The 27,652-nt window shown below is 43.1% G+C and overlaps 1 protein-coding gene across 1 annotated transcript in view; it reads right to left on the bottom strand.

Annotated features, from left to right (window-relative positions):
- FER1L6 (fer-1 like family member 6) overlaps window positions 1–27,652 on the bottom strand; it is a 134,571-nt gene that overhangs the window by 64,346 nt on the left and 42,573 nt on the right. Inside the window, exons 10-19 of the mRNA XM_081950571.1 lie at window positions 25,591–25,783; window positions 23,204–23,550; window positions 19,992–20,100; window positions 17,778–17,961; window positions 14,250–14,370; window positions 9,991–10,091; window positions 8,696–8,786; window positions 5,672–5,791; window positions 4,025–4,177; window positions 2,091–2,277 (exon numbers count right to left, since the gene is read on the bottom strand). Coding sequence (XP_081806697.1) covers window positions 2,091–2,277; window positions 4,025–4,177; window positions 5,672–5,791; window positions 8,696–8,786; window positions 9,991–10,091; window positions 14,250–14,370; window positions 17,778–17,961; window positions 19,992–20,100; window positions 23,204–23,550; window positions 25,591–25,783 — 1,606 coding nt within the window. The remainder of the gene's footprint in view (window positions 1–2,090; window positions 2,278–4,024; window positions 4,178–5,671; window positions 5,792–8,695; window positions 8,787–9,990; window positions 10,092–14,249; window positions 14,371–17,777; window positions 17,962–19,991; window positions 20,101–23,203; window positions 23,551–25,590; window positions 25,784–27,652) is intronic.

The raw sequence follows: 27,652 nt of genomic DNA, 5'->3' as shown, positions 1-27,652 counted from the left end.
CGTTGGACTTTTTCTTTCACTCCTTCCCCTGTCAGGCCTGCAGTCATATTCCTTTTAGGATCTTTGGCCTGCCACACTCTCTATTATTTTACTATGCTGTTTCATTAGCGGAGTAATTGGGAGGGGGAATAGTAAGGAGTAGAATTGTAGAATGTGTTGTTGTCAAAATAAAACATTCCTTTCTAGAAGCCCAAGATCATTTTTTTTCTCCGCACCTCTGAACCTGACTGGAATTGGATGGGTGGAATTGCCAGCGTGGCAGTGGAAGATTGGACCATGTGATGGACTTGTGGGTGTGGGGGAAAGATCATGAACTTTCAACTGGGTGGGAAACCCAGGAAGCTTTCAGATTCGGGTTTTCCACAGATGTACCAACATGTCTCTCTTAATAAATTGGAACTTTGAGGAAAGCTCTGCCTTGGACTCTGATTTAATTTGGGATGATATTTGGAATGCTGACATCCCCAACAACAAGGGTGTCAAACTCAAGACCCACAGACCAGATGCGGACTGCGAGGTGCTTAAATCTGGCCCATTGGGTCGGAAATAGCAACAGACTGGCCCGCGGTGCCTCTGGCAGCCAAAACAGGGCGAGGGGAGGCGCAGGTGCTGCAGGAGGCCATCCAGGCCAAAAACAGGCTCTGGGGGCTGGCGCACTTCCCTCATGCCCCATTTTGGCCAGCAGGGTGCTGCAGGAGGTGTCCATCCTGTCCCGTCCCCATAGCCAGCTCACAGGGGAGAACTATAATGCTGATCTGGCCCTCGAAAAAATCCAGTTTGACATCTCTGCCCAACAACATATGAGTATTATACAATTCTCTGCAACTAGTTTTTCAGTACTTCTTGGGCCTGACCATGATGAGACCATTTACACGGTCATTCCAAGATGTGCTTCAAAACGCTCTGGTTTAAGCAGGGTGAGTTTAATTTATATATTTAAGAAAATGTATATGGTTGCACAACTCTCAGGATATTTCTGCTGTGAGAATGAAATGTCCGAAGCCCCAACTCCTCATTAATGCTGAAAATTAAGTTGAACCCTTATTTGTCCCTGATTAGATGAGTACATTCATGTCTGATATTTCATAACAAAATGGATGGGGCAGTTAGTGAGGATTATACTAATCCTCGCTTTCTAATAGAAGGGATTTATATAGTCATATAGTCCAATGCATGGCTTCCGTTTAATTTTCTTTATCGAACGACTCCATCTAAGGTAGTATGTTTTTTTGAGTAGCACATATAATCAGGAAAATTCAATCCGTTGAATAAAACCAGTGATCTAAGTTTTATTTTCTGCAAAAACAGAGGATAATTTTTAAATTTTAATTATGTTGTTCTTTAGAGTCAAAAGAAGTGCATAAAACTATAAGCAACAACTGCACAACATACATTATATACTAATAAAGGAGAATATTTGTAGCTCAGGGTTGATATGAGGGGTCCTTGATGCTCTCAGAGCTGGCTGGCTTGTTTTCTTGCAGACATTTCATTACCCAAACTAGGTAACCTCATCAGTGCTAGTAGGAGTGCCATTTGCTTTCAGTGTGACAGGCAAGCCACTAGAATCATGATGGCAAACCTATGGCATGTGTGCCAGAAGTGGCACACAAAGCCATCTCTTCCGGGCACGCCAGCCTCCGCCCATTGCTCTTCCGGGTTCCAACTGGTCTTTGTATGTGTGGGAACTTTGGAAACTGGAAGAGCAGCTCCCTGGCGCGCACGTGTGCGCCAGGATGCTGAGCTTCCGGTTTCTGGCGTGCACATGCGCGCTGGCCAGCTGGTCTTTGCACATGCTGGAAACTGGAAGCTCAGCTTCCAGGCACACACATGCGTGCTGGAGAGCTGCTCTTCCAGTTTCCGACGCTTCCCCACGCATGCGCTCCTGTTTCGGCACTCAGGGCCGAAAAGGTTCGCCAGCACTGCACTAGAATATAAACTAACAGCAAACGGCACTCCTTACTAGCACTGATGCTGTTACCTAGTTGGGTAATGAAATGTCTGCAAGAAAACAAGCAAGCTCAGAGAGCATCAAGGACCCCTCATATGTTAGATAATTTGTAAGTACCCAAATACAAAGTGGGTCTCACTTTTGTAGATCAGATTGGCAGGGTAGGGAGTAGGATGGGATCCTGTGCTTTCTGCCAAAGGTGCTTCTGCTTCATATCCAACTGGTAAGTTGTCCAAAATAGCATGGGCGTAATTACTAGAGCCAAGCCAGAGATAAGTGTCCACTTTTCCATGGACGTTCCAACCTGGAGGTCTTCTTCCTGGCAACTAAAGGAAAAAATATAAAATATCAAACCACTAGTGATATTTCTAACCATATTTCTTTTCCTAATACCCCACTGGTGGCATCATCTAGGTGGCTTCAGTTGATCAGGAGAAGCTAAGCAGGGCCCAGCTGGGATAGTACTTGGAAGGGAGTCTATTAGGACATTATAGGGCTGTAGCCAGATGAGAAGTTGAAAAAGTATTATTGAAGAAAACAATGGCAAAATACAATACGTACTGCAGAAAGATGGATTAATAGATCGATCTAGAAATAGTGGAGAATATCAATCTGAATAATAAAAGAGGTGTTTAGATAGAGAAGAGAGGAGAAAGAATTCTACTCCACAGACAAAAAAGGGAAAAATACGAAATCTGACACTAAAATACTGTACATCTATTAACTTGCCAGGACACCTATAGTAGTTTATAAAGTTGCTTTTTGAAAAAGCACCTTTGGGACAACCATGACCTGAATGATTGAGCATCTCCATAAACAATAGAAGAGAATATTTGCAGCTGGTTGGGAAAGTCATCTGAGAGATTCAGAAGCTTCACAAATAATTCTGGCAACCTGTTCTGACCCAGTTCCAAACAGGACAAAGCCTCTGTAGTTAAATAAATGATTCCTTTATTAGGAGCGCAGGCAGCCCCAGCAAAAAGTCTCTCTCTCACATACACAGCAGGCGAACAAGTCTGTCCATCCTCCTCCCCCTGCCTTTTATCCCCAGAGCTAGGGTGGGGCTTCGCTAGTAGCGGTGGCTCTTCTGTCCTAAGGATCGGCCCCTAGGTTTCCACTGCTCTCCTCTCCTCTGCATCCACACCTCAGGCATTAGACCCAGTTTTTCCTCATCTTCTGTCAGGCCTGTAGTTATGTTCTTTTTAGGATCTTTGGCCTGCCACACTTTTTATTAATTTCCTATGCTGTTTCATTAGTGTAGTAGTTGGGAGTGGGGAATAGAAAGGAGTAGGATTGTGGAATGTATTGTTGACATTCTTTTATAGAAGCCAAGGTCATCTTTTGTCTCCGCACCTCGACACCTGATCGGAAGCAGAGGGGTGTAGATGCCAGCGTGGAAGATGATGATTGGAACATGTGATGGATTTGTGGGTGTGGGGATAGATCATGAACTTTCAACTGGGTGGAATTCCAGGAAGAACATTAGAGTTGGAATTCCATAGACGTGCTAACTTGCCTGTATGAATAAAAGGGAACTTTAAGGATGATTCTGCTTGGTTTCTGATTGATTTCATACATGGTATTTAGAACGCTGACCTCTTCCTCATCAGCCACCTTCAGACCTGGGGGCTGTTGACTCTCCATCTGAGGGCTGAAGGACGGCCCAGGCTCTGCCTCCGTCTCTCTCTCTCTCTCTGCCAGCTCCATTCCCTCTTCCCCCTCGGAGCTCTCAGGTTGCCTTGATGCTGACCCTGATTCCCACACCTCCTCCTCATCTGATTCGGCTGCTGCCTGGGCTAGCAACCAAGCACAACATAACTTGATAAATGTCCTATAAAACAGGGCTCCCCAACCCTCGGTCTGTGCACTGACGTCCGTGATGCCAGCAACTGGGGCCACACAAACAAATGAAGCCCTACCTGCGGGATGCAGGCAGTGTGCAAACCCATGCCCCCTTTTCTCCGTGGAAATACCTTTCTCTGCAGAACCAGTCCCTGATGCCCAATAGGTTGGGGGGCCACTGCTATGAGACTTAGTCAGAATTAAGATTATTCTACTTCTTCTCAGCCTTACTTTCAAAAAGTGAGTTTTAATCTTCCCGCAATGTTTGCCCCGTTGCTCCTTCACCGGGGAATACAGCACGTCTTTGGCTGGGATCCTTGTATAGGCAATTCTTTTGTGGTTGCTAAGCATCCAGATGAAGATGTCGGGCACTGTTTGTTGAGGCTGGGAAAGAGGAACATTGACAGCTTAAGGCAGGTTGCAAAATCTGTTTTTGAAGCAGCAGCAATTTGAAAAATACAGATCAACGAACAAAGATTCTGTTCAATACACCAAGCTCATATTTCACAATTAAAACACAGGCATAGCTTGCATTCAAAAGAAGTATTTTCAACCTCTATTTAGGGCACAATTATACCTTTTTAATGGCACTCAGAGCTCAGATTTAAGGGATTATTTATTGAATATTTTGATCTCTAACTTTCAGCTTTTTATTTTTTGTAGCATAAGCACATGCTGATCCTACCCAGTTTGACATCATTAAATATCTTGGAATGAGGAAAATTAATTCTTCATTCCAGCCCTGTAGCTCCTTCTTTTAGATTGCTCCTTCTACACAGGGGAGTGTGAGATTTGTGTTTGTGTTTGTGTTTCAATCCATGCGATAATAATAGAGGGTTTTTAAGACCCTCTGCCCATGTAATTTTCAAAAAAAAATAGAAAGAAAAAAGGGAGGGGCTGTGGAAAAAAGACAAATAAGGCTACTTTTAAACAAGTCATGTTTGTACATCAGAATTGGGCAACCATGAAAAACCAACCATGAAAAAGAAAAGAACCCCAATGTTTACATGTTATCTTGCTAGGGACTCACCAACATTCAGTACAACATAGGGTAAAATTAAAATTACATTCAGACATCAGCTGACTCAGTTGGGTAGGGAGTCAGATTGAATGTCCTTAGTCCAAATGTATACATCACAGCATAAGAAAAAGTTTTTGTAAAAAATACACACAAACAGAGAGCACCAAGTATCAAAACTGGGGCGCGCATGCACGCTGGAGTATCGAAACCTGGAAGAGAACAGCTGGCTGGTGCACATGTGTGCCAGACTAGCTGACCGGTGCACATGTGCACAATGGAACCCAGAAGAGCAACTGGCAACAGTGTGCATGCCTACAGAGAGGGCTCTGCATGCCACCCCTGGCCGTAGGTTCACCATCACGGATGTAGGCTAAGGAGACATGATGTTTTCTCTTGTAAAGGGAATCTTGACCATAAGTTCCCGTTCCAACGGAGATGCTGAGAAGCATATCTACTGGTGCTCATTCTTATTGGTGCTCATTGTCTAATTCAGTGGTTCTCAACCTGTGGGTCTGGACCCCCTTCGGGGTTGAACGACCCTTTCACAGGGGTCGCCTAGGACCATCGGAAAACACATATTTTCGATGGTCTTAGGAACCGAGACACCAATTTGATGGTTGGGGGGTCACCACAACATGAGGAACTGTATTAAGGGGTCGCGGCATTGGGAAGGTTGAGAACCACTGGTCTAATTAGTCATGCTTTTATTCTTTACACTGGAGGAGCCCATAGCAAATTGCAAGCAATGCCCCGGTCTCAGAAAACGTTACCTATCACAAGTCATTTCTAAGGCAGAAAGTAGGTGTGTATTGCCTTTGAAGATCAAGTGGATCAAGAAAGGAAACTTGAGCAGTTACCTCGTCAATTAAGAACCGAATCTTCTCTATAAAGTTTTGTGTTTCACGCATCATTTCATCTAGCGAAATCTTCTTTTTTTGCTGCTGGAGAATCCCTTTAGCATCCCTCGACATGGCTTCCTGTAAAAGCACAGAGAAACAACGGATTTGCAGTAGTGGCGAATATCTGTAGCTCAGGTGTAGGATGAGGGTGGAGTTTCACTCTCCGAGCTTGGGGATTGGTTTCCAAACATTTTGTTACCAGGCTAGGTAATATCTTCAGGGGAATTTAGGGAAATCTTTCCTTAAATCTTTCCTGAATCGCTCCCTAAATTCCGCTGAAGATGTTACCTAGCCTGGTCATGAAAGGTTCGGTAATAAAACCAACCCAAAAGCTTGGAGAACAGACCTCAACCCCCAATAGCATTTAGATTTATATACCGCTTTACAGTGCTTTACAGCCCTCTCTAAGCAGTTTACAGAGTCAGCCCATTGCCCCCCAACAATCTGGGTCCTCATTTTACCGACCTCGGAAGGATGGAAGGCTGAGTCAATCTTGAGCCTGGGGGGATTTAATAATAATAATAATAATAATAAATTTGGATTTATTAGCCGCTCCCTTTCCAAGTAGGACTCGGGGCGGCGTACAATGGAGCATAAAACATAAAAAATATATAACAACACCAAACGTACATACATACACAACACACATACATACACGGAGGAGGAAACAAATTACATCAATAGACAGTTAAAAATCAGCTTTAAAATACCCCAATTGTAAAAACCCAAAAAATTAATATTTAAGGACAATTTAAAAAACAGTTTGGAGGAATGGGAAAATTACGATTGCGATTGAGCCAGGCCGGATAATTGAAAGAGGTGGGTCTTCAGCTGTACACGGAAGGAGCGGAGATCGGAAGTAATCCTGATGTCGCGGGGGAGGTCATTCCACAGGGCTGGGCCCATCACAGAGAAGGCTCTGCTCCTGGGTGTCGCCCCCCGACACTGTTTGGCGGACGGCACCCGGAGAAGTCCCTCTCTGTGTGCGCGAATTGGTCGTAGGGATGTGTGGGGCAGGATGCGATCCTGCATATAACTAGGCCCTGTGCCATGGAGCGCTTTAAAGATCATAATCAAAACCTTGAAACGCACTCGGTAGACCACAGGCAGCCAGTGCAGCTCGCGCAGGAGAGGTGTTACAGGGGAGTATCTAGTCCTCCCTATAATCACCCGCGCGGCCGCGTTCTGGACCAACTGTAGTCTCCGAGTGCATCTCAAGGGAAGCCCCATGTAGAGAGCATTGCAGTAATCCAGGCGAGACGTCACTAGCGCATGGGTGACTGTGCGTAGGGCATCCCGGTCCAATAAGGGGCGCAATTGGCGCATCAGGCGGACCTGATGGAACGCCCCCCTTGCCACGGCTGTTACATGGTTATCCATGGACAGCCGGGCATCCAGGAGGACGCCCAAATTGCGCACCTGTTCCATGGGGGCTAGTTGGACGCCCCCGATGGCCAGAGATGGAAGCACCTGGTTGAACCGGGAGGCCGGAAGCCACAGCCACTCCGTCTTGGAAGGGTTGAGTTTGAACTGCCAAATTGCAGATAGCCGTGCTGAGAAAGAAAGAAGGAGAGAGAGAAACAGAGACAGAGAGAGAAAGAGAGAGAGAAAGAAGGGAGAAAGAAAGAGAAAGAAAGAAAAAGAAAGGGAGGGAGGGAGGGAAAAAGGAGAGGAAGGAAGGACTACAACCTGGCACTAGACGCAGCTTCAGAGGATAATCCAGGGCTGGAAAGGACCTGGAGGTCATCTAATCCAACCCTGTTCCAGCAGGACATTGTTAAAGTGAGTTTCTGTCTTTTGATCCCCCAGTTACATGACTACATAGTCACATGACCCCACCAAGCCACACCCACCAAGCCACGCCCACAGAACCGGTAGTAAAAAAAATAGATTTCACCACTGGTCTGCAACTTTAAACACTCAAAGAGCCACAAAAGTCCTAACCAGAAGTCTCTCCCCCCCCATTCAATTCTAGACTTGACCGGAAGTCTGGTTCCCCCACCATAGAGTCTCCTCCTAGCATGGCGTCCGTTTTCCTCTGCCAACCGGAAGTCCAGTTCCCCCATCATAGAGTCTCTTCCTTGTGCGGGGTCCTTTTTCCTCTACCTATCCTAACTGAAAGCCCTATCAATTGTGGAACTGACCAGCAACAGGGAGCCACAGCAGAGGGATGAAAGAGCCACATGCAGCTCCAGAGCCAGTGGGTTGCCGACCCCTGCTCTAGCAGTCTGCTCTCTATAACTGTCTGGTTTGGTTCTGCAACCCGACACGACAGACACAGACTTCAAAGGATAATCAGAACTCAGAAAAAAACAATTGCTGCCAACCTGCCTTCCATTGAGGGCCTGTACACTGCATGAGTCAAAAATATTTACAGACCCCTCGCATCCTGGACATAAATTATTTCAACTCCTACCCTCAAAACGACGCTATACAGCACTGCACACCAAAACAATTAGACACAAGGAGAGTTTTTTCCCCAAAGGCCATCATTCTGCTAAACAAATAATTCCCTCACCACTGTCAAACTAAGGCTGCACTACTATTACTATTAGTCTTCTCGTCGTTCCTATCACCCATCTCCTCCCACTTATGACTGCAGGACTGTAACTTTGTGGCTTGTATCCTTACAATTTATATTGATATTGATTGTTTCCTGATTGCTTATTTGTACCCTATGACTATCATTAAGTGTTGTACTTTTTGATTCTTGACGAAGGTATCTTGTCTTTTTATGTACACTGAGAGCATATGCACCAAAAACAAAGTCCATGTATGTCCATTCACACTTGGCCAATAAAGAATTCTATTCTATTCTGGTTTCATTGAGTGACTCAGATTTGCTCTTGGAACAGTTTATTCAGTTTATTCATTAAATTATAGTTAAACCATACATGGCTTAGCACAAATATAATGGCAGACAATTGGCCCAGCAAGTTTCTATGTCATTTCCACAACAGCCTAATCAAATAGTCCACATACCAGTTCTTGCTTGCACAGTTTCAATCTTTTTTTATCCAAAGCTGTCCGATTCAAGAGTTTGGGCTTTTTTTCAGCATTTGCGATAAAGGCCCTATGGATGCACAAAGGAAACTTTAGAGGCAATAAAAGAACATTTCTAAAATACACATATATATATACTGTATATCCTGGTAGCGCTTCTACCAGGATATACTTTGATTTAGCAAAGTAGAGAGGCAGAATATACTAAGAGCTTTAATTTATAGTGCAATATTAAAATAGAATCATCATTTGTATTTATGAAAAATATGAGGATTCAGAAATACAATTTCTATGTTAATATTCCAAAGGAAATTAATTTTTTTGCGTGAATTTGTTGTTATTTTGTACCTCCATCGCCGCACACAATGAAAGTTTAAACAAATATGCATAACTATGTTGCTCTTGTGGATTTTGGCAATATCTGTTTGCAAGAATTGTTAATGAATACTTCCAATCAATGTTACGTTCTTCTGGAAGATTCAAAAGCTTGCTGGATTATCTAGTAATGAATAGGAGGTAAAGTTATAAAGGAAAAAAACAATTGAAAGTAGATCTTTGCATAAAATTGGAATCAAAGCCAGTAATAACTTTTATACTTATAGCAGGGGTGTCCAAACTTGGCAACTTTAAGACTTGTGGACTTCAACTCCCAGAATTCCCCAGCCAGCTGCTGGCTGGGGAATTCTGGGAGTTGAAGTCCACAAGTCTTAAAGTTGCCAAGTTTGGACACCCCTGACTTATAGGATATAAAAAAGCAAGCAATTCTGAATTAGCTCTTGAAAGTTACAATGGCGCTGAAAAATGGCGATGTTTCTGTTGTTGTTTCTGCTGTTTACAATGGCGCTGTTTCTCGTAGTTACGATCTCTGTAACATCCCCATGATCATGTGACCAAAATTCAAATGCTTGGCAACTGCTTCATATTTATGACCGTTGCTGTTTCCCAACGTCATGTGATCCCCTTTAGTGACCTACTGACAAGCAAAGTCAATGGAGAAACCAGTTTCACTTAACAACCGGTTTATTAACTTATCAACTGCAGTGATTCTCTTAACAACTATGGCAAGGAAGATCGTAAAAATCGGGCAAAACTCACTTAACAAATGTATTACTTAACAAAAGAAATTGTGGGCTCAATCATGGCTGTAAGTTGAGGACTACCTGTAAACTGGCTCTTCTCTACATGATTAAGAAAGTGTAACTTTTCCAAACATCACCAGTTTCTATCAACCAGGTAGGACTATTCTGAGAGGTTTTTTCCCTGAGTATTCTTACCTACTTTGCTTGATAAAATCACTCAGAGTCGACTTTATTTTCTCTTCTGATGCAATTTCAGAAACTTTAATGAGATCTTTCACTTGCTCCAAACCTTCTTCCTGAAAGATAAAGAGAAGAGCAATATTATGAAGGGCATTAAAATAATTCCAAACAGCAATCGATGCTTTAAGGTAAAGGTAAAAGTTCCCCTCGCACCTATGTACTAGTCGTTCCTGACTCTAGGGGGCGGTGCTCATCTCCGTTTCAAAGCTGATGAGCCAGCGCTGTCCAAAGACCTCTCTGTGGTCATGTGGCCAATATGACTAAACGCCAAAGGTGCACGGAACTCTGTTACCTTCCCACCAAAGGTGGTTCCAATTTTTCTACTTGCATTTCGAATTGCTTTCATGCTCTACATGCTTTTGAATTGCTAGGTTGGCAGAAGCTGGGACAAGTAATGGGAGCTCATTCTGTTATGCTGCCCTAGGGATTCGAATCCCCGAACTGCCGACCTTTCTGATCGAAACGTTCAGCATCTTAGCCACCGAGCCCATATTGCTTTAGATAGATAGATAGATATGCTGGTCTTATTGTATTCGGGTATTTTCCCATGTAAGATTGAGATTGTCTTGGCAACGTTTCGGCGAGGTCTCACTTGCCATCCTCAGGCTGGTGTTCTTGGCTTAAAGCATGGTCGGAGATGCCATCTTTCTATAAATCTTGATGGGTGTGTGTGGAGTGCTGGCGTTGTTTCAGTAAGTGAATTGATTGGCTGTGTGGCTGCATCATGATTGGTAGATTGGTGCTGATTGGTGCTGGCTGTGTGTCCGTTGTTGTTTTGTGTTGTAATGGCCTGGGTGGTGGGTGGGGCTCGTTTGTTTACCAGGGCTGGTTTCCAGATGTCTGGCAGGCGGGAGGCATCATCACATTTATTCATGTTGTGGGGGTGTTTCTCTATTTCAATAGCTTCCATAATTATTCTCTTGTTGAGGTGTTCAGTTTTGAAGATTAATTTGTTTCCTTCAAAATTAATTTCATGTCCACAACATGAATAAATGTGACGATGCCTGCCACCTGCCAGACATCTGGAAACCAGCCCTGGTAAACAAATGAGCCCTACCCACCACCCAGGCCATTACAACACAAAACAACAATGGACACACAGCGAGCACCAATCAGCACCAATCTACCAATCATGATGCAGCCACACAGCCAATCAATTCACTTACTGAAACAACGCTAGCACTCCACACACCCCCACCAAGATTTATAGAAAGACGGCATCTCCGACCACGCTTTAAGCCAAGAACACCAGCCTGAGGATGGCAAGTGAGACCTCGCCGAAACGTTGCCAAGACAATCTCAATCTTACATGGGAAAAGACCCGAATACAACAAGACCAGCATACCTACACCCGTGAAAATCTATGAAAACACACACACACACACACACACACACACACACACGTATCTTCTGTCTCTATTAATTCCATATAATACATCTTTTTTGTACATTTGATCATATTTCATACTATTTTTATATACAATATATCTTATATTTTTCCCTCTTGCTAATTCGGCAGTTTTGTATTTATTTTCTGGTCTCTTAATCTTTTTTCTTCCCTTTATTGCTTTCCTATTTTTCTCCTCTTCAGTCATTTGTACCATAGGTTCCATACTAAGTAATACTCTGATTCCTCTTTGTCTTTTAGTTCTTTTGTGAGTCTATCCATTTCGGTGCATTTATTGTTGGACCATTTTATATGCTTACAATAAGGAAGACAGTAGCTGGTTCCTACTGTTAGTATAAATAAGTGAATCTCTCATGTAACAAAAGAAAACATATATTTAGAAAAACACATGTATAGGAAAGAAAAAATGCCCATTGTTTAGCTGTAGCTAAAGAAACATCTGCTAAACTGTAAATAATGAAGTTTGCTGAAACTTTAAGATAAGGAAACATGTGTTTAAAGAATATAAAAGGAAACTGTTCATGAATGAAGGCAAATATAAGTATCCCAGAATAACATTGCAGGATACAATCTAAGTCAGTCACCGGGACAAGAGGTTTAGTCTTCTGAGTTTTCGGATTCCTTCTAACGCTCATTCTCAGGGAACTTCTTTCTATTAGAATATGTACTTTGAGCTATTCTATGCATCGTATTTATGTGGTGCCTGGCTGTGTGTAATTTTTTAGTTGTTGATTGGGGTTTGATGCACAAAATGTTCATGCTGACAGGGCCAATAGGAAACTCTTGTACTAAGCCAATATATTTCAGTGACGTGCGGTGAGCTTTACGGCTGGTGAGGCTGGTGACGTCATCAGCGTGAGCCGCAGTCCCCTTCATGTTGACTCAGGAAGGAGGGGAATGGGACCACATCAGCCTCCCTCCTACGCACGTCCCATTCCCGCCTTCCTAAGTCAACATGAAGGGGACCGCAGAGCACGCTCCGCGGGACAGTGGCTAACGCTCCGCGAGCCCCTTCATGTTAACTCAGGAGTCAGGAAGGAGGGGAATTCCCCTCCTTCCTGACTCCTAAGTCAACATGAAGGGGACCGCGGAGCGCGCTCCGCGAGACCGCGGCTCATGCTGCGCGATCCCTCCTCCACGATCCCTCCAGCCTCCCTCCTGCGCACGTCCTATTCCCCGCCTTCCTAAGTCAACATGAAGGGGACCACGGAGCGTGCTCCACGGGACCATGGAGCGTGCTCCGCGGGACCACGGCTCACGCTCCGCGGGACCATGGCTCACGCTCCGCAGTCCCCTTCATGTTGACTTAGGAAGGCGGGGAATGGGACGTGCGCAGGAGGGAGGCTGAGGCTAGAGGAGCCTCCTGCACACGTGGTCCCATTCCCCTCCTTCCTGACTCCTGAGTCAACATGAAGGGGACCACGGAGCGCTCCAATTCCCGACCACGTGTGCAGAAGGCTTCTCAGTGCCTTTTCCCTTTTCCCTTTTTAAAAAAATTTTCATGATGAGAGCGGTGCGGCTCTGCCTCCCCTGCCTCCCCTGACCGCACGTCCCTGATATATTTTATACTATTGATAATGATCAACTAAATCTTTAAAAGACTTTATAAGTAGATGGAAAGGAAGCCTGGTGCAGCCATCCATCCAAAGCAACTCGACAACTTTGGCTGAATAAATATATTTTAGACTCTCCACTGATTGTCTGACGTGTTTTATTAAAATCCCAACTTGAGAAAAAGAGAAAAGAAAGAAGTCTAATCTTTCTGACACTATTAAAAGGAAGACTGTGTGACAAGTGATACACCATAATAGTAATACAAACTGTTGGAAGAAATGTCGTTCTGGGTTCAGCTCCAAGTGGGGGAAAAGATAGAGGAAACATGGAGACCGCTTGGAAAGATGGTTTAATGGTGGACAGGACCACATGGCTTGAGGTCTTGGGGGAAAAGGTGATCACATGCTTCAAGATGTTGGGCGAAGAAGAAAAGAGAAAAAAGGGCTGAAAGTCCCTGGCTTTATACTCTCTGTTCGGCCCCACCGCTCGGTTTCCTGTTCCTGTGTAAGAAATGTATTCTGATTGGTTGTCAGACTCCCATGGGGCCATGCAAGGGCAACTCTCTAGGCTGTGTTTTGAGTCCAAGTTTGGTTGAGTTCCCAGATGCCACGGGGTGAATTTCTATAGAAGCTAACCCTATCTTTGCTATGTAAAGTAGACTAGCTCAGGCATTTTAATGGCCAGTTAAGAAAAGTGAGGGCTATTAAGAGTGAGTCTGTTTCCTGCCTCAAAACCTGTTTCTCCATTTCTGATCCAGGGAAATATAATATTCTGCCTTTTCAATATTTCCTAGGATATTTCATTCTTCTAGGAGAGGGGCGGGTGCTAACTTCCTACAAAACCTAACCCATTTTTAGTAGAGAGTGAGTATGCCAGCTCCTTCTCACTGGATTCAAAACAGTTTAATTAACAGAAAGATTTCCAATAAGAGATGTGTGTTCACTCTAGAGGGAAACCACTGTATTATAAAAACCTATTTATTTAATCCATTTGCATGGCTACCCATTTTGCAAATGCAACTCAGTAGATAACCAGGGACTTTAGGCAGTCTACAAAGTTAATAAATAGCAGCAGCCCCCCGAAAATAACAACAAAAGCATAGGAGCACAACGCACCCTCAGTATGCATTCAGCATTTCAAACCATCCAGAAAAGGCTGCTCACTTATGCCAGTTCAAACAACTGAGTTGATTGATTGATTGATTGATTGATTGATTGATTGATTGATTGAAAATTGTTTCACAAAGACTTACCAAGAGATCTCCCATTTTTTCCAGGGTATTTGAGAAATACAGCCTAAAGGTTTGATTCCCCCAAAAGCTCTTGACATAAACACAAGGTTTCTTCTCACCGTACGGCAAGTATAGGTAGTTTCTGTTGAAAGAGAAGAATGCTCATTGGTCTGTTGAGACCCACTTCCCAAGGGGACCTCACATGCGCAGTCATATAGTAGTCATTAAAAATTAACTATTTAATTAACTTAAAAAGATATCCAATTAAATTATGAATTGATTGATGAATTAATTGAATAGAATAAGAATAGAATAACAGAGTTGGAAGGAACCTTGGAGGTCTTCTAGTCCAACCTGCCTAGGCAGGAAACCCTATACCATTTCAGACAAATGGTTATCCAACATCTTCCTAAAAACCTCCAGTGTTGGAGCATTCACAACAACTGTTTAACTGTCAGGAAATTTCTCCTTAGTTCTCTCCTTGATTAGTTCCCATCCATTGCTTCTTGTCCTGCCCTCAGGTGCCTTGGAGAATAGTTTGACTCCCTCTTCTCTGTGGCAACCCCTGAGATATTGGAAGACTGCTATCATGTCTCCCCTAGTCCTTCTTTCTATTAAACTAGACATACCCAGTTCCTGCAACCGTTCTTCATATGTTTTAGTCTCCAGTCCCCTAATCATCTTTGTTGCTCTTTTCTGCACTCTTTCTAGTCTCCACATCTTTTCTACATCGTGGCGACCAGAACTGAATGCAGTATTCCAAGTGTGGCCTTACCAAGGCATTATAAAGTGGTATTAACACTTCACCTGATCTTGATTCTATCCCCCTGTTGATGCAGCCTAGAACTGTGTTGGCTTTTTTGGCAGCTGCTGCACACTGCTGGCTCATACTTAAATGGTTGTCCACTAGGACTCCAAGATCCCTTTCACAGTTACTACTGTTGAGCAAGGTACCACCTATACTGTACCTGTGCATTTCGTTTTTCTTTTCCTAAATGTAGAACCTTACTTTTTTCACCATTGAATTTCATTTTGTTAGATAGGGCCCAATGTTCAAGTTTGTCAAGATCCTTCTGTATCTTAAGCCTATCTTCTGGAGTGTTGGCTATTCCTGCCAGCTTAGTGTCATCTGCAAATTTGATGAGTTCCCCATTTATCCCCTCATCCAAATCATTGATGAAGATGTTGAAGAGAATTGAATCATTGGTGCTGCTAGAACCTGGTCAAATCACTCTTTGGGATTCCCAGATGTGTCTGGGTGTCCCATTTCTTAATTTTCTTCCTTCCTTCCCTTCCCTCCCCTCCCCCTTCCTCCTTCCTTCCTTCTTTCTTCCCCTTCCCTTTCCTTCCTTCCATCCTTTCATCCATCCATCCATCCTTCCATCCATCCATCCATCACACCAGGCAGTAACATGGGAAAGTTTTCTTTTCATATTTTGACATCAAATAGTCTGAGGGTAGGGTTTGAGCCAGTTCTTTCCTTGCATTGAAAAGGGCAAAAATCTATTTCGATTTGAGCTTAATTCTTCATCAAAACAGCCCTGCTAAGTTCCTCAGCAATAATACAGGTAGTCCTCAACTTACAACAGTTCATTTAGTGACTGTTCAAAGTTACAACACCACTAAAAAAGTGACGTGACCATTTTTCACAATGCCCGCTACAGCATCCCCATGGTCACATGATTTACATTTCAATGCTTGACAACTGACTCACATTTATGATGGCTGCAGTGTCTCGGGGGTCATGTGGTCGCCTTCTGTGACCTTCTGACAAGCAAAGACAATGAGGAAACCAGATTCCCTTAGCAACCATGTTATTCACTTAACAACTGCAGTGACTCACTTAACAAATGTGGCAAGAAAATTCGTAAAAGGGGGCAAAACTCACAAATTTCTCACCTAACAACATAAATTTGGTCTCAATTGTAGTCATACGATGAGGACTACCTGTATACAATTGGCTTGGTTTTTATTTCCTGGTCTAGCCTATATCTGAGAGGGGAGATTTCACATCCAGCCATTAGCCAGATCTCCCCTGGTTTAGTTTTTTTCACATCAGCTAACATCATATCACTGTTAGACTGGGCCTTTATGTTCCTAACACATTATGGGCCAGTACAAAGTCATTTGATGCATTATTTTAAAGAAATTGAAGCAGTCATGACTGAAAACAGGTTCCCTCAAATGTTAAGTTAACCATCCAGTCCTTGTTGTCTGACTGATGTCCATTTAAATGGACTGAAATGAATGAATAAAATATACTGTATATACAGTATATCTGAGCTTAGAAATTCCTTGGGCTTAAAAAAAATAAACTTCCCTAGAAACACAAAGGAAACTGCAGGCAGTTCAGTGAATTGCACCGTCATCCTGACACACTGACTGATGACTTCATTCTAAGTCTGGTGCTTTATGTTTGTTCTCCGGGAACAATATTTTCGAGGCAGCCTTATTTTTTCAGCTGTAACATTTTCCACCTGTCTAACAGTTTCTGTTTCAGATGCTTCCATTTCAAATACCCAAGTGTTTCTAGGCTGCTAATCCTTAACCTTCCTTGACTATTTAAAATGCATCAGGTACATCCCCAAATTTCCAGAAAGAGCCATTACATAATAAGCAGGGAGACGTGGGGTTATTTGTTACAGCAGGGGTGTCAAAAACTCAATTTCATTGAGGGCCGCATCAAGGTTCTGTTTGACCTCGGAGGGGCTGGGGTGGGCGTGGCCAGCTCAAGGTCACTTGTGCGATCAAAGGCCACTTTTGCTAGTAGTTTGTTTTGCAAACACTCCGTCAGTGAAAACGGAGCTCATGAGGGCCACGCACAGCCCCCCTGGGCTCCGTTTTCGGCTGTGACAGCTTCCTGCAGCCCTCTGCCACCAAGGATGGAGCCCAGGAGGCAGTAGTGGTATCCTATTATCTTCAAAACTGGTTCGGTAGCTCAATGATGTGTCATCCCATTGGTTATTTGAAGAACCCCAGTTAATGGAGGAATTTCCTGATAGTGAGAATAAATAACCAGTGGAACAGCTTGCCTCGAGAAACTGTGGGCACTCCATCACTGGAGGTTTTCAAGAGACTGGACAGCCATTTGTCCTGGAATGGCATAGGGCAGTGATGGCAAACCTTTTTTGGCTCACGTGTGGAAACTTCTGGCTTGCCCGTAGGGCCAGTTTTTTGCACTCCGGAGGCTTCAGGGAAGCTCCTGAAGCCTCCAGAGGGACTCCGGGGGGCGGGGGAGGCTGTTTTCGCTCTCCCCAGGTTCCTATAAAGCCTCTGGAGCCTGGGGAGGACGAAAAATGGCCTCAAAAAAAGGCTGGTGTCAGCTGGCCAGCACACGCATTGGCCAGCTAGCAGGGCAACGCCTCGCGTGCCCTGACAAATGGCTCCGTGTGGCACCAGTGGCACGCGTGCCATAGGTTCGCCATCCCGGGCATAGGGGTTCCTGCCTGAGCAGGGGGTTGGACTAGAAGACCTCCAAGGTCCCTTCCAACACTGTTATTCTATGTTCTAAAGAGAGCAAGAGCTGGAGACCTAGCAGAATGAATCTACCTGTTTCCTTCTGTAATTAATGGCTTTTCAGGAGAGGTGGTAGATATCAGAGGCCAAGCAACATCAGGTGAATCTTCTCCTGTTCCTTCTTGCAACAAAGGGGCTCCTTCCTCTTCTCCTTCATGGGTCTTCTTTTTCCCCCTAGCTTCAGATGACACTCCGTCAATCACATTTCCAAAGTTCCCTGCAAAAACCCAAACTGCTTGTCAGGATGGCAAAATGAGAAAGATAGAAATGAGATTAGGACTAAAGATTTCTAAGTCATTCTTGACTCTAGGGGGCGGTGCTCATCTCCATTTCAAAAACAGAGAGACAAAGAGAGAGAGAGAGAGAGAGAGAGAGAGAGAGAGAGAGAGAGAGAGAGAGAGAGAGAGAGAGAGAGAGAGAGAGAGAGAGAGAGAGAGAGAAAGAAAGAAGAAGGAAATATGTAAAAAAGAGATCTCATTGATTTGTATGTCTATGTTTTCAAGAGGATATTTTGGAGTTTTTCTATTGCAGCTAGAGTGGCAATTGAAGCAGAATCTAGTGAATCTGACGATAAATGAAAACGGCAATCTTGATTCCTTGGAACAGGAGACCTTTGGAGTAGGTCCAACACCATAATTCTCCTTCCTTCAGGTAGCTTTTGAGAGATCTCCTATAGTCCAGGCTTTAGAAAGGGATCCTAAATGAGATCCCTATAACAAATCACCTCTGCGATTCACCTATATCCTCGTTCTTTGGAAAATCCCTGTCTACAACCTTCCCCTTGATATCCTGACAGTTTGGACTACAATCCTATTAATTATTTATATATTATTTATCTATAGAATAATATCCAGTTGAGAAATACAGTACAAGTAGTCCTCAACTTACAACATTCCATTTAGTGACCGTTCAAAGTTACAAAAAAAGTGAAAAAAGTGTATTATGGCTACTTTTCACAGTTACAACCTTTGCAGCATCCCCATAGTCATGTGATCAAAATTCAGATGCTTGGCAACTGGCTCATACTTATGACGGTTGCTATGTCCCGGGATCGAATGAGCAACTTTTGAGACCTTCTGACAAGCAAAATCAATGGGTAAACCAGACTCACCATGTTACTAATATCACAACTGCAGTGTTTCACTTAACCAATGTGGCAAAAATAAAAAGTCGTAAAACTCACTTATTTCTCACTTAGCAACATAAATTCTGGGCTCAATTGTGGCCACAAGTCGAGGACTATCTATACTAGCCAACATGAGTAAAGGAAAAGAATCTCCCTTAACTTTTCTTAAGAGGGTGGAGAAACAGGATAAGGGCTTGTTCTTAACCACGGTACACAAATACACTCATGAGGTTCGGACATACTCAGCCTCTCCCAAGCCTCAGGTTTCAGTCAATATTAGACTTAAGCTTATTTACCTAAAAAGCCTTCTTCTCTCCAGCCAAGCTGATAATACAGGCTTGTTATCTTGAGATAACAACAGATGTAATTTGAATGAAAGAATTTTTTTCTTGTACTGAAAAGACATGTTGGATTTTTCCTGAAATTTGTTACTGGCCCTGAATCAAGCAACCTGAGGGGACAACAAGATGTGGGTTTTTTTCATGGTATTAGTACCCACCAGGCATGAAATCCTCTTACCTCCGCTACCGGTTTGGAACCAGGAGCATGCAGGTGGTGCTTCTGGACATGCACAGAACCTTCTGCCCATGCGCAGAGTGTCAGTGATGACATCTGGGCAGGTGGGCAGAGCCTCCCACTGCAGCTACTACTGGTTCTCCCAAACCGGGGCAAACTGACAGAATACCACATCTGGTACAATACAATAGCAGAATTGGAAGGGACCTTGGAGGTCTTCTAGTCCAACCCCCTGCCTAGGCAGGAAACCCTACACCGTTTCAGACAAATGGCTATCCAACATCTTCTTAAAGACTTCCACTGTTGGGGCATTCACAACTTCTGGAGGCAAGCTGTTCCACTGATGAATTGTTCTAATTGTCCCGAAATTTCTCCTCAGTTCTAAGTTGCTTCTCTCCTTGATTAGTTTCCACTCGTTGCTTCTTGTCCTGCCCTCAGGTGCCTTGGAGAATAGTTTGACTCCCTCTTCTTTGTGGCAACCCCTGAGATATTGGTACCCACTTTCTAAATTAGGTAAAGCTATTTGAAAGAACAGCCAAATCAAATGGTTAACAGCAACATCAGCCTTGGGAATTTCTACTTGAAATAGGATTTTATACACCTACCAACAGATACTTCAAAGCTTATTGGTTTATCTCCAACCTTCCTATCAATCATTGTTGCTTCAAAAAATGCCCCAAAGAGAAGGAACTCCTCAAGTTGTTCCTCATGGATCTGATGAAGACATAACAAAGGAAATCTACTTTAAAATGCATTTGTAATAGCTTACACATGAACAGACACTAAGATAGGCACAGAAAATTTTGGCACACTACTGGTTTTATATTTGCTATAGGACATATGAAACTGAGCAAAACATAGATGAAAGTCATTTCTTGCACTGTTTATTTTACTTTTTAGATTCCTTTAAATGAAATAAAGATGAATAGGAACTAGTAAGTTTGCAAAAAAATTACTGGCTTCAAGCATAACCTGTATTTTACCAATGTCTCTGGCTATCACTAACCCTTAGAAGCAGTGATGGGATTCAGCCGGTTCGCACCACTTCGGGAGAGCTGGTTGTTAACTTTCTGAGCAGTTTGGTGAAGTGGCTCTTGGAAGAAATCATTAGGGCAGAGAACCGGTTGTTAAATTATTTGAATCCCACCACTGCTTAGAAGCCTCTTTAGAAATTAAAATAATTGATGGCCACAGCTCTGTTTTGTTACTTGCCAAATCTGCTTGTAACAGGTTTTCAAAATTTCCACCAACTTGAAAAGCTTGCTGTATTGGATCACCTGATCAACCTTTTATTACAGTCAATGACCAGATATCTATTGGATGGCCTTAAGTTCTAATAGAATCATATTGTACAATATTGCATATCATTACTTAGACATTACCTCCATGGAAATTGATGACATTTGGTAGAGGTGAAGTCTCAATTACATCAATTCTTAGATAATTCAGTTCTAATCCATCTTCACGTAAGAACAGAAATCTCAATTTCCAAGTAAGAATTGTCAATGATTCAGGCAGAATTTACAAATGCATTTCATTTGAATATGGCCACCGACATCAGATGGTAAAAGTATTTATGTCATCTTACACCAAAACAAATCCTCAGCAAGTACCAATCTTTGCCCTGATTATTATGCACTGAGCTTTTTTTTTTCTTACAGGCAATTCCATAAGATAAAAGATAGCTTTAAGGGAGCTTTAAAATGCTGCAACAAGGTTGATTACCAACATAAATTACTGACTTCTTTATTCATGCCTAAGCGCATGTGGGATGAAATCAATGTTAAATAATGTGTGCATTTAGGATGAAATGTCACCGGTTTAATTATACACTTCAGCTCTAAACAATAAACCGTGCAGGGTTCAGACTACAGAACAAGTTAACAAATTACTTCCATCAATAGAACTGGGAGAAGTAATTTCTCTGTCCCTGCAGCCCTACTCCCTTCCCATCTTCACAACCTGCTCTAAAAAGCCGAGGATCCTTAAAAACATATCTGCAAGGCCCAAGGGCAGAAAAAACCTTCATGTGGATGAAATATGTTGCATTTTACACAGTGCTATCGAGCACAAGTCGTTCCATATTATTTTCATCAATCCTACCCTCATTACCCATTCACTCATCCTTTTGCCTTCAGCCTTAGTCACACCATTTGCCCTCAAAGGATGTTGATGCTCTTCCTTAAAAATGTCTCTGATTTAATATGCAGACAGATCAGATATAAACATTAGAACACCGAGGAGGTAACAGCTCCTGGCGCTTCCTACCATCCCAAGGTTGGCACTGCATATAATTTAAAGTAGAACTAGAACATAAACACAGAATAATAGGATTGGAAGGGACCTTGGAGATCCTCTAGTCCAATCCCCTCCTCAAGCAGGAGACTATTGTTCCAGCTGTCCAGTCTCTCCTGGAAAACTTGCAATGATGGAGCACCTACAATTTCTGGAGGTAAGATGTTCCACTGATTAATTGTTCTAATTGTCAAGAAATTTCTCTTTAATTCTAGGTTGAATCTCTCTTTAATGACCATCCACCCGTGACATCTTGTCTTGCCCCTAGGTGCTTTGGAGGCAAACAGAAGACGAGCTCCATTGGTCTCTGCCTTTAGAGATTTGCATGTTGACATAGGCCCAGTACAAATTGTAAAGAGATTTAAGAACATATGACTTCCACGTGAAACTTCTGTAGTGAGGGTGGCTCCAACAGAGGAAGAATTAGATAGTGCTGTATACCTCTTTCTTGATTTTCCCATGTAGTGGACAAATATGTAGTGCATAATTAAGCAAATATTTGTTTTAGTCACTAAAAGTTCATGTTCTTCCGCCTAGTCCTTTGTTCTGACTTGTAGAGTAGGATAATAATTTCTCATCTTCGTATAACCTTGAGAAACAGATGATCCTTAACTTTCATATGGTCTCATCACCATCTTCAACAAAATTTGATGATCTTAGTCCTGGCAGGAATACAGCATATTCCAAAACAGATACCGATCCTCTTGTCACTGATATAATCCAGTGAGATGAGACCATTGAGAAGCAGATGTGCTTAATTATGGTTCAGAACCTATGCTCCATGTTTGCTAGCTTTGAAGGGATTCCACCTGCCATCCTCTCCTGGGGATTCCTTGCCAGAAAGATCATAAGGTCTTCCTTTGTCTTATTATATTCTTTACTTTAATTGAATAGTCTTTGATTGCTGATTTGGCTTACGTCAGAGGTGGTATTCAGCCAGTTCTGACCAGTTCTGGAGAACCAATAGGAGAAATTTTGAGTAGTTCAGAGAACTGGCAAATACCACCTTTGGCTGGCCCCGCCCCATCTATTTGCTGCCTCCTGAGTCCCAGCTGATCAGTGGGTCTTTTTCTGTTGCCCTGCACAGGAGAACGGAGCTGGAAAGTAGGTTAGTGGCATGGGAAGGGAATGGGGATTTTATAGTATCCTTGCCCTGGAGTAGAGTGGAAATGGGGATTTCCCCCTACCACATTCACCTAGCACCCCCACCAAGCCACTTCCACCAAGCCACATCACGCCCACAGAACCGGTAATAAAAAAAAATTGAATCCCACCACTGGAACATGATTATGTTATTTTCTTATCCTGCCTCAATAGATCATAATACATTATCATTGTTTCTGAATGCAAAAGTACCTCTAACCCAACACTTCTGGGAAATGTAGTGTGTTGAGGAAACAGAAAATCCTGAAAAAATGACCCAGAGAACTACCTTTCAGTGGGAGCTGTGTTATCTAAAACAAGGCCAGATCTACTTCTCAGGATCCATCTAGTAAAGCAGATCCAGATTTTAATTATTTACCTCGGGGGGCACATCAAAAGCTTCCACTTCCGCATCTGTTGAATTTGTTTTATCTGGAGAGGAAGGTGACTTGCCATCTTCTGCCCCTTTGTCTTTTCCGGTCCCTTTTGAACTTTTAGAATCTTTGTCCTTTGATGGCCGCTTCACATCCTTGATCATCTTTGAGAACTTTGATTCCTGGGCTGCACCAGAGAGGATTTCCACTGCAAGCTCAATTAGGAGACGTCCCCTAAAAGAGACACCTTCCCCGTAACCTTCGTTGAGCTCCTGATAGTCATCCATCAAGCCCTGGTTTCTGGGTGCCCCATAAAGATTGATCCAAGCGGGCCCAAAAGTAGGCAGGAAACCTGGAAAAAAGAGACACATTCCATAAAGAGAAAGTTTATAGGGTTTACGGTATAGGGTTTCCTGCCTAGGCAGGGGGTTGGACTAGAAGGCCTCCAAGGTCCCTTCCAACTCTACTATTGTATTATTGTATTATTGTATTATTGTATTATTGTATTATTGTATTATTGTATTATTGTATTATTGTATTATTGTATTATTGTATTATTGTATTATTGTATTATTGTACTATTGTATTATTGTACTATTGTACTATTGTACTATTGTACTATTGTACTATTGTACTATTGTACTATTGTACTATTGTACTATTGTACTATTGTACTATTGTACTATTGTACTATTGTACTATTGTACTATTGTACTATTGTATTAAGTCTAATAAAGCAGGAGAAAAACAAAGATGCCCAGACCAGCAGGCATGTTTAGTTGCGTGCCAAATACATTTTTGAGTTGACACAGTGGCTTGCCGCCTGTCTTATAAATTGATATATTTATTTGCTAGTAAATCTATAGAAGTAAAATAAAGTCTTGACTAGAAACTATAGGTGACTTTTAAATAATTGTAAACGAATGGGGAGGGGGTGTGCTTTATTTGTGCCTTATCCAATCCAGTTGAGGAAAACAAGAGAGTTTGATTTCCAGGAAAAGAAGTTCCAGTAAAGGAAGTATGATTGAAAACCAAGTTCTTGGATAGCTTTTCTACAATTTTAGATATATGGACTGTGCTGAACTAAAATGACAGGAAATGCATTGTGTATATGCATTTGGGTACAGTGGTGGGATTCATTTTTTTTTACTATCGGTTCGATGGGCGTGGCATGGCTTGGTGGGCGTGGCAGGGAAAGGATACTGCAAAATCTCCATTCCCTCCCGATCAGCTGGGACATGGGAGGCAGAGAATAGATGTGGGAGGGGGCAGTCAGAGGTGGTATTTACTGATTCTCCGAACTACTCAAAATTTCCGCTACCGGTTCTCCAGAACTGCTCAGAACCTGCTGAATAGTACCTCTGTTTGGGTACCATCTTTTTTTCCTCCAGTGGAAAACGGTGGCTATGAGTGTGTGAGGCAATTTAATCTACCCTGTAAGAAGAAATTATATATTCTTTAACTATAATCTGGGTCCTCATTTTATCAACCTCAGAAGGATGGAAAGCGGAGTCAACCTTGAGCTGGTGAAGCTTGAAATCCTGACAGTGGGCAGAGTTATTCTGCAAAACTGCATTCTACCAACTGCGCCATCACAGCTCAGGAAACACAAAAGGTGTATAAAGGAGAATATTTGTAGCTCAGGGTTGAAAGGAGGGGTCCTTGGTGCTGTCTGAGCTTGCTTGTTTTCTTGCAGATGTTTCATTAACCAAACTAGGTAACATCATCAGTGCTAGTAAGTCAGTTTATAGTCTAGTGCAGTGTTTCTCAAACTTGGCGACTTTAAGTCCTGTGGACTTCAACTCCCAGAATCCCCCAGCCAGCATAGCTGGCTGGGGAATTCTGGGAGTTGAAGTCCACAGGACTTAAAGTCGCCAAGTTTGAGAAACACTGGTCTAGTGACTTGCCTGTCAGTGTTGGTGGGGGTTGTCTTAAGGATTCTGTTTGCTGTTTGGCAGTTTCTTGATTGGGGTGCTGTTTATTTGATTATTGGTCTGATGTAAGCTTGGAGTTCATCTATGCTGATCTTGATGGCTGATTTCTCAAAGTGCCAGTCTTCTAGAAATTCCCTGACGTTTTCGACTTGGCTTGGTCACATTTTCTCAATTGAAACTAAGGTGTGCTAATTTTGTTTTATTGTAAGGCTCCATTCATGGAATCTTGCAAATCTGAATGTACTTATTTCCTGCTGTCATTTTTAACTGCTTGATCAATTATGATAGGTCCACTCTAAGTTTCTTTCTCTAAACGTTAAGCCACTGGGGGCTCCTGCTTCTCTTATCTGACTGTTTCCTAGGCAGCATCTGTTCCCCTCATTACCCAAGATCATCCACAGTTTCATCACACCACTACAGCCTGAGTTTTTTCACCAGAGAAGCATTTGTCTATTTACCCTTATCGCCATCCTGTTCATTTGAGATCTTCTTCAGATCTATCATATGAGTTGCCAAAATCACATCGTTCATGCTGCCTTCGTCCCATACTTGGATTTTGACTCTCCGGCACAATGGGGGAAACATTTCTTTAAAGATAACCTGTTCATGCCACACAGGATCCGCACAGTTTTTTTGCACTGTGGTTCGCCCCTAAAACAAAAGAGACTGGTTGAAGGAAGTCAATGCCAAATACCCATTCTACTCTCACTGGGAACAATATTTTTCTAATGCAGCAGTCCCCAATCTTTGCAGGCTAGGGGAGAGGGGAACTGGGCCATGCGGGCAGTGGTCCGGTGCGCACACAAGTGCATAGCTCAATTTGGGCAAGTGGCAGGCCGGTGGGCAGATTCCAGGGGTGGGTTCCTGCCAGTTCTAACCTCTTCTATAGAAGAGGTTCCACAAATCTACCGTGCCGTTTAGAACCGGTTCCAGCTCCCTCCCCCCACCCGTCCACACCATGCTTGCCCTGCCTGCCGCTCACTGATTGGCTGGCTCACCAATCGCCCCACCCGCCTCTAAGAGTCCTATCCAAACCTTAAAGACTTAAAGCTGTCAAGTCTGAACATCCCTGGGGTTTTTTTTCTAAAGGGTTAGGGGTATAAGGGTCTTGTAACTTGACAGCTTTAAGACTTGCACACTTCAATGCCAGAGTTCCTAGCCAACATGACTGGAGGAGGAATTCTGGGAGTTGAAGTCCACAAGTCTTAAAGCTGTCAAGTTTGAACACCCCTGGGGGGCTTTTTTCTAAAGGGCTAGGGGTGCAAGGGACTTGTAACTTGACAGCTTTAAGACTTGCGTGCTTCAAATACCAGAGTTTCTGAGCCAACATTTTGGTTGCTAAGCAAGAGCGTTGTTAAGTGAGTTTCACCACATTTTACAAGTTGGCCATGGGTAATCACATGACTGCCAAGCCACTCCCACCCAATCACATGGCCAGCAAGCCATTCCCACAAAGCAGGCCACACCTACAGAAGAGGTTCTAAAAAAAATTGAAACCCACCACTGGCAGATTCATACATGTTCAGATCAACTTGTGCAAGCTGAGCTGCGCACATGTGTACACGCACACTGGCCTGCCACTCACACAAGTCAAACTGTGTGTCTGCCCATGCGTGCCAGGCCTCCACTCATGCAGCCCGGTTCTGAGGACCCCTGCTCTAACATAGAATTTTCTTCCTTCCTCCCTCTCTCCCTTCTGATATTCATGAGAAATAACCCTTAATGCTATTCTAACTTCTTCATTTTCTATGAAGTTCACAGGAGTTACCTGCTAAGCTTCCATTAAACAAAGTAATGAGGAGGATGCCTTTACCACCACATGGTTGAACTACTGCAATGTGCTCTTAATGGAGCAGCCCTTAAAGACAGGTGAAAGTTGGAATTGGAACAGTTCACTCATTCTGAGATTGCTGAAATGGTGGTCAAAAGGCTACTAGAACCAATTCAAAGTGCTGACTATTACAAATAAAGTCCTATACAGTGTGACACCAGGTTGTATCAGGAGTCACATGGATTGTGTCTGTCCTGAATACTTAGGGAGGATCTGTTGAGGGTCCCACCACCACCGTTGCGGTACATTTGTCCCCAAACCTTCTGTAATTCCAGAAATTCTGTAAATCAGTTGTTTCATAGAATCAGATGAAGTGTTAAACTTCATCTACTCCAAGCCCTTAGTCACTGCAGTATCTAGTACAGGGGTGGGGAACTGGACTTCAACTCCCAGAATTCCTGAGCCAGCCATCAGGAATTCTGGGAGTAGAAGTCCACAAGTCATAAAGGGGCCATAATTCCCCACCTCCGATCTAAGTGGGTTAGTCGAACATTTCTAAGAGATGATCATTCAGCCTCATTTGAATGGGCAGTTAGCCTACAGCAGTTGCAGCTACAGTTGATTAATACTGACAAAAATTCATATTTCAAAGGCGCTAGGAAAACTGACCACATTGTGGTTTTTCCCTTTATTATGTACCACCCAAAGTCTTGTGATTTAGGGCAGTATACAAACATTTTAAAACAAAG

Source organism: Natrix helvetica (assembly GCF_964273705.1).
Source record: "Natrix helvetica genome assembly, chromosome: 4".
NCBI classification, from domain to species: domain Eukaryota; kingdom Metazoa; phylum Chordata; class Lepidosauria; order Squamata; family Natricidae; genus Natrix; species Natrix helvetica.
This window is presented reverse-complemented; position numbering and strand designations above follow the sequence as displayed.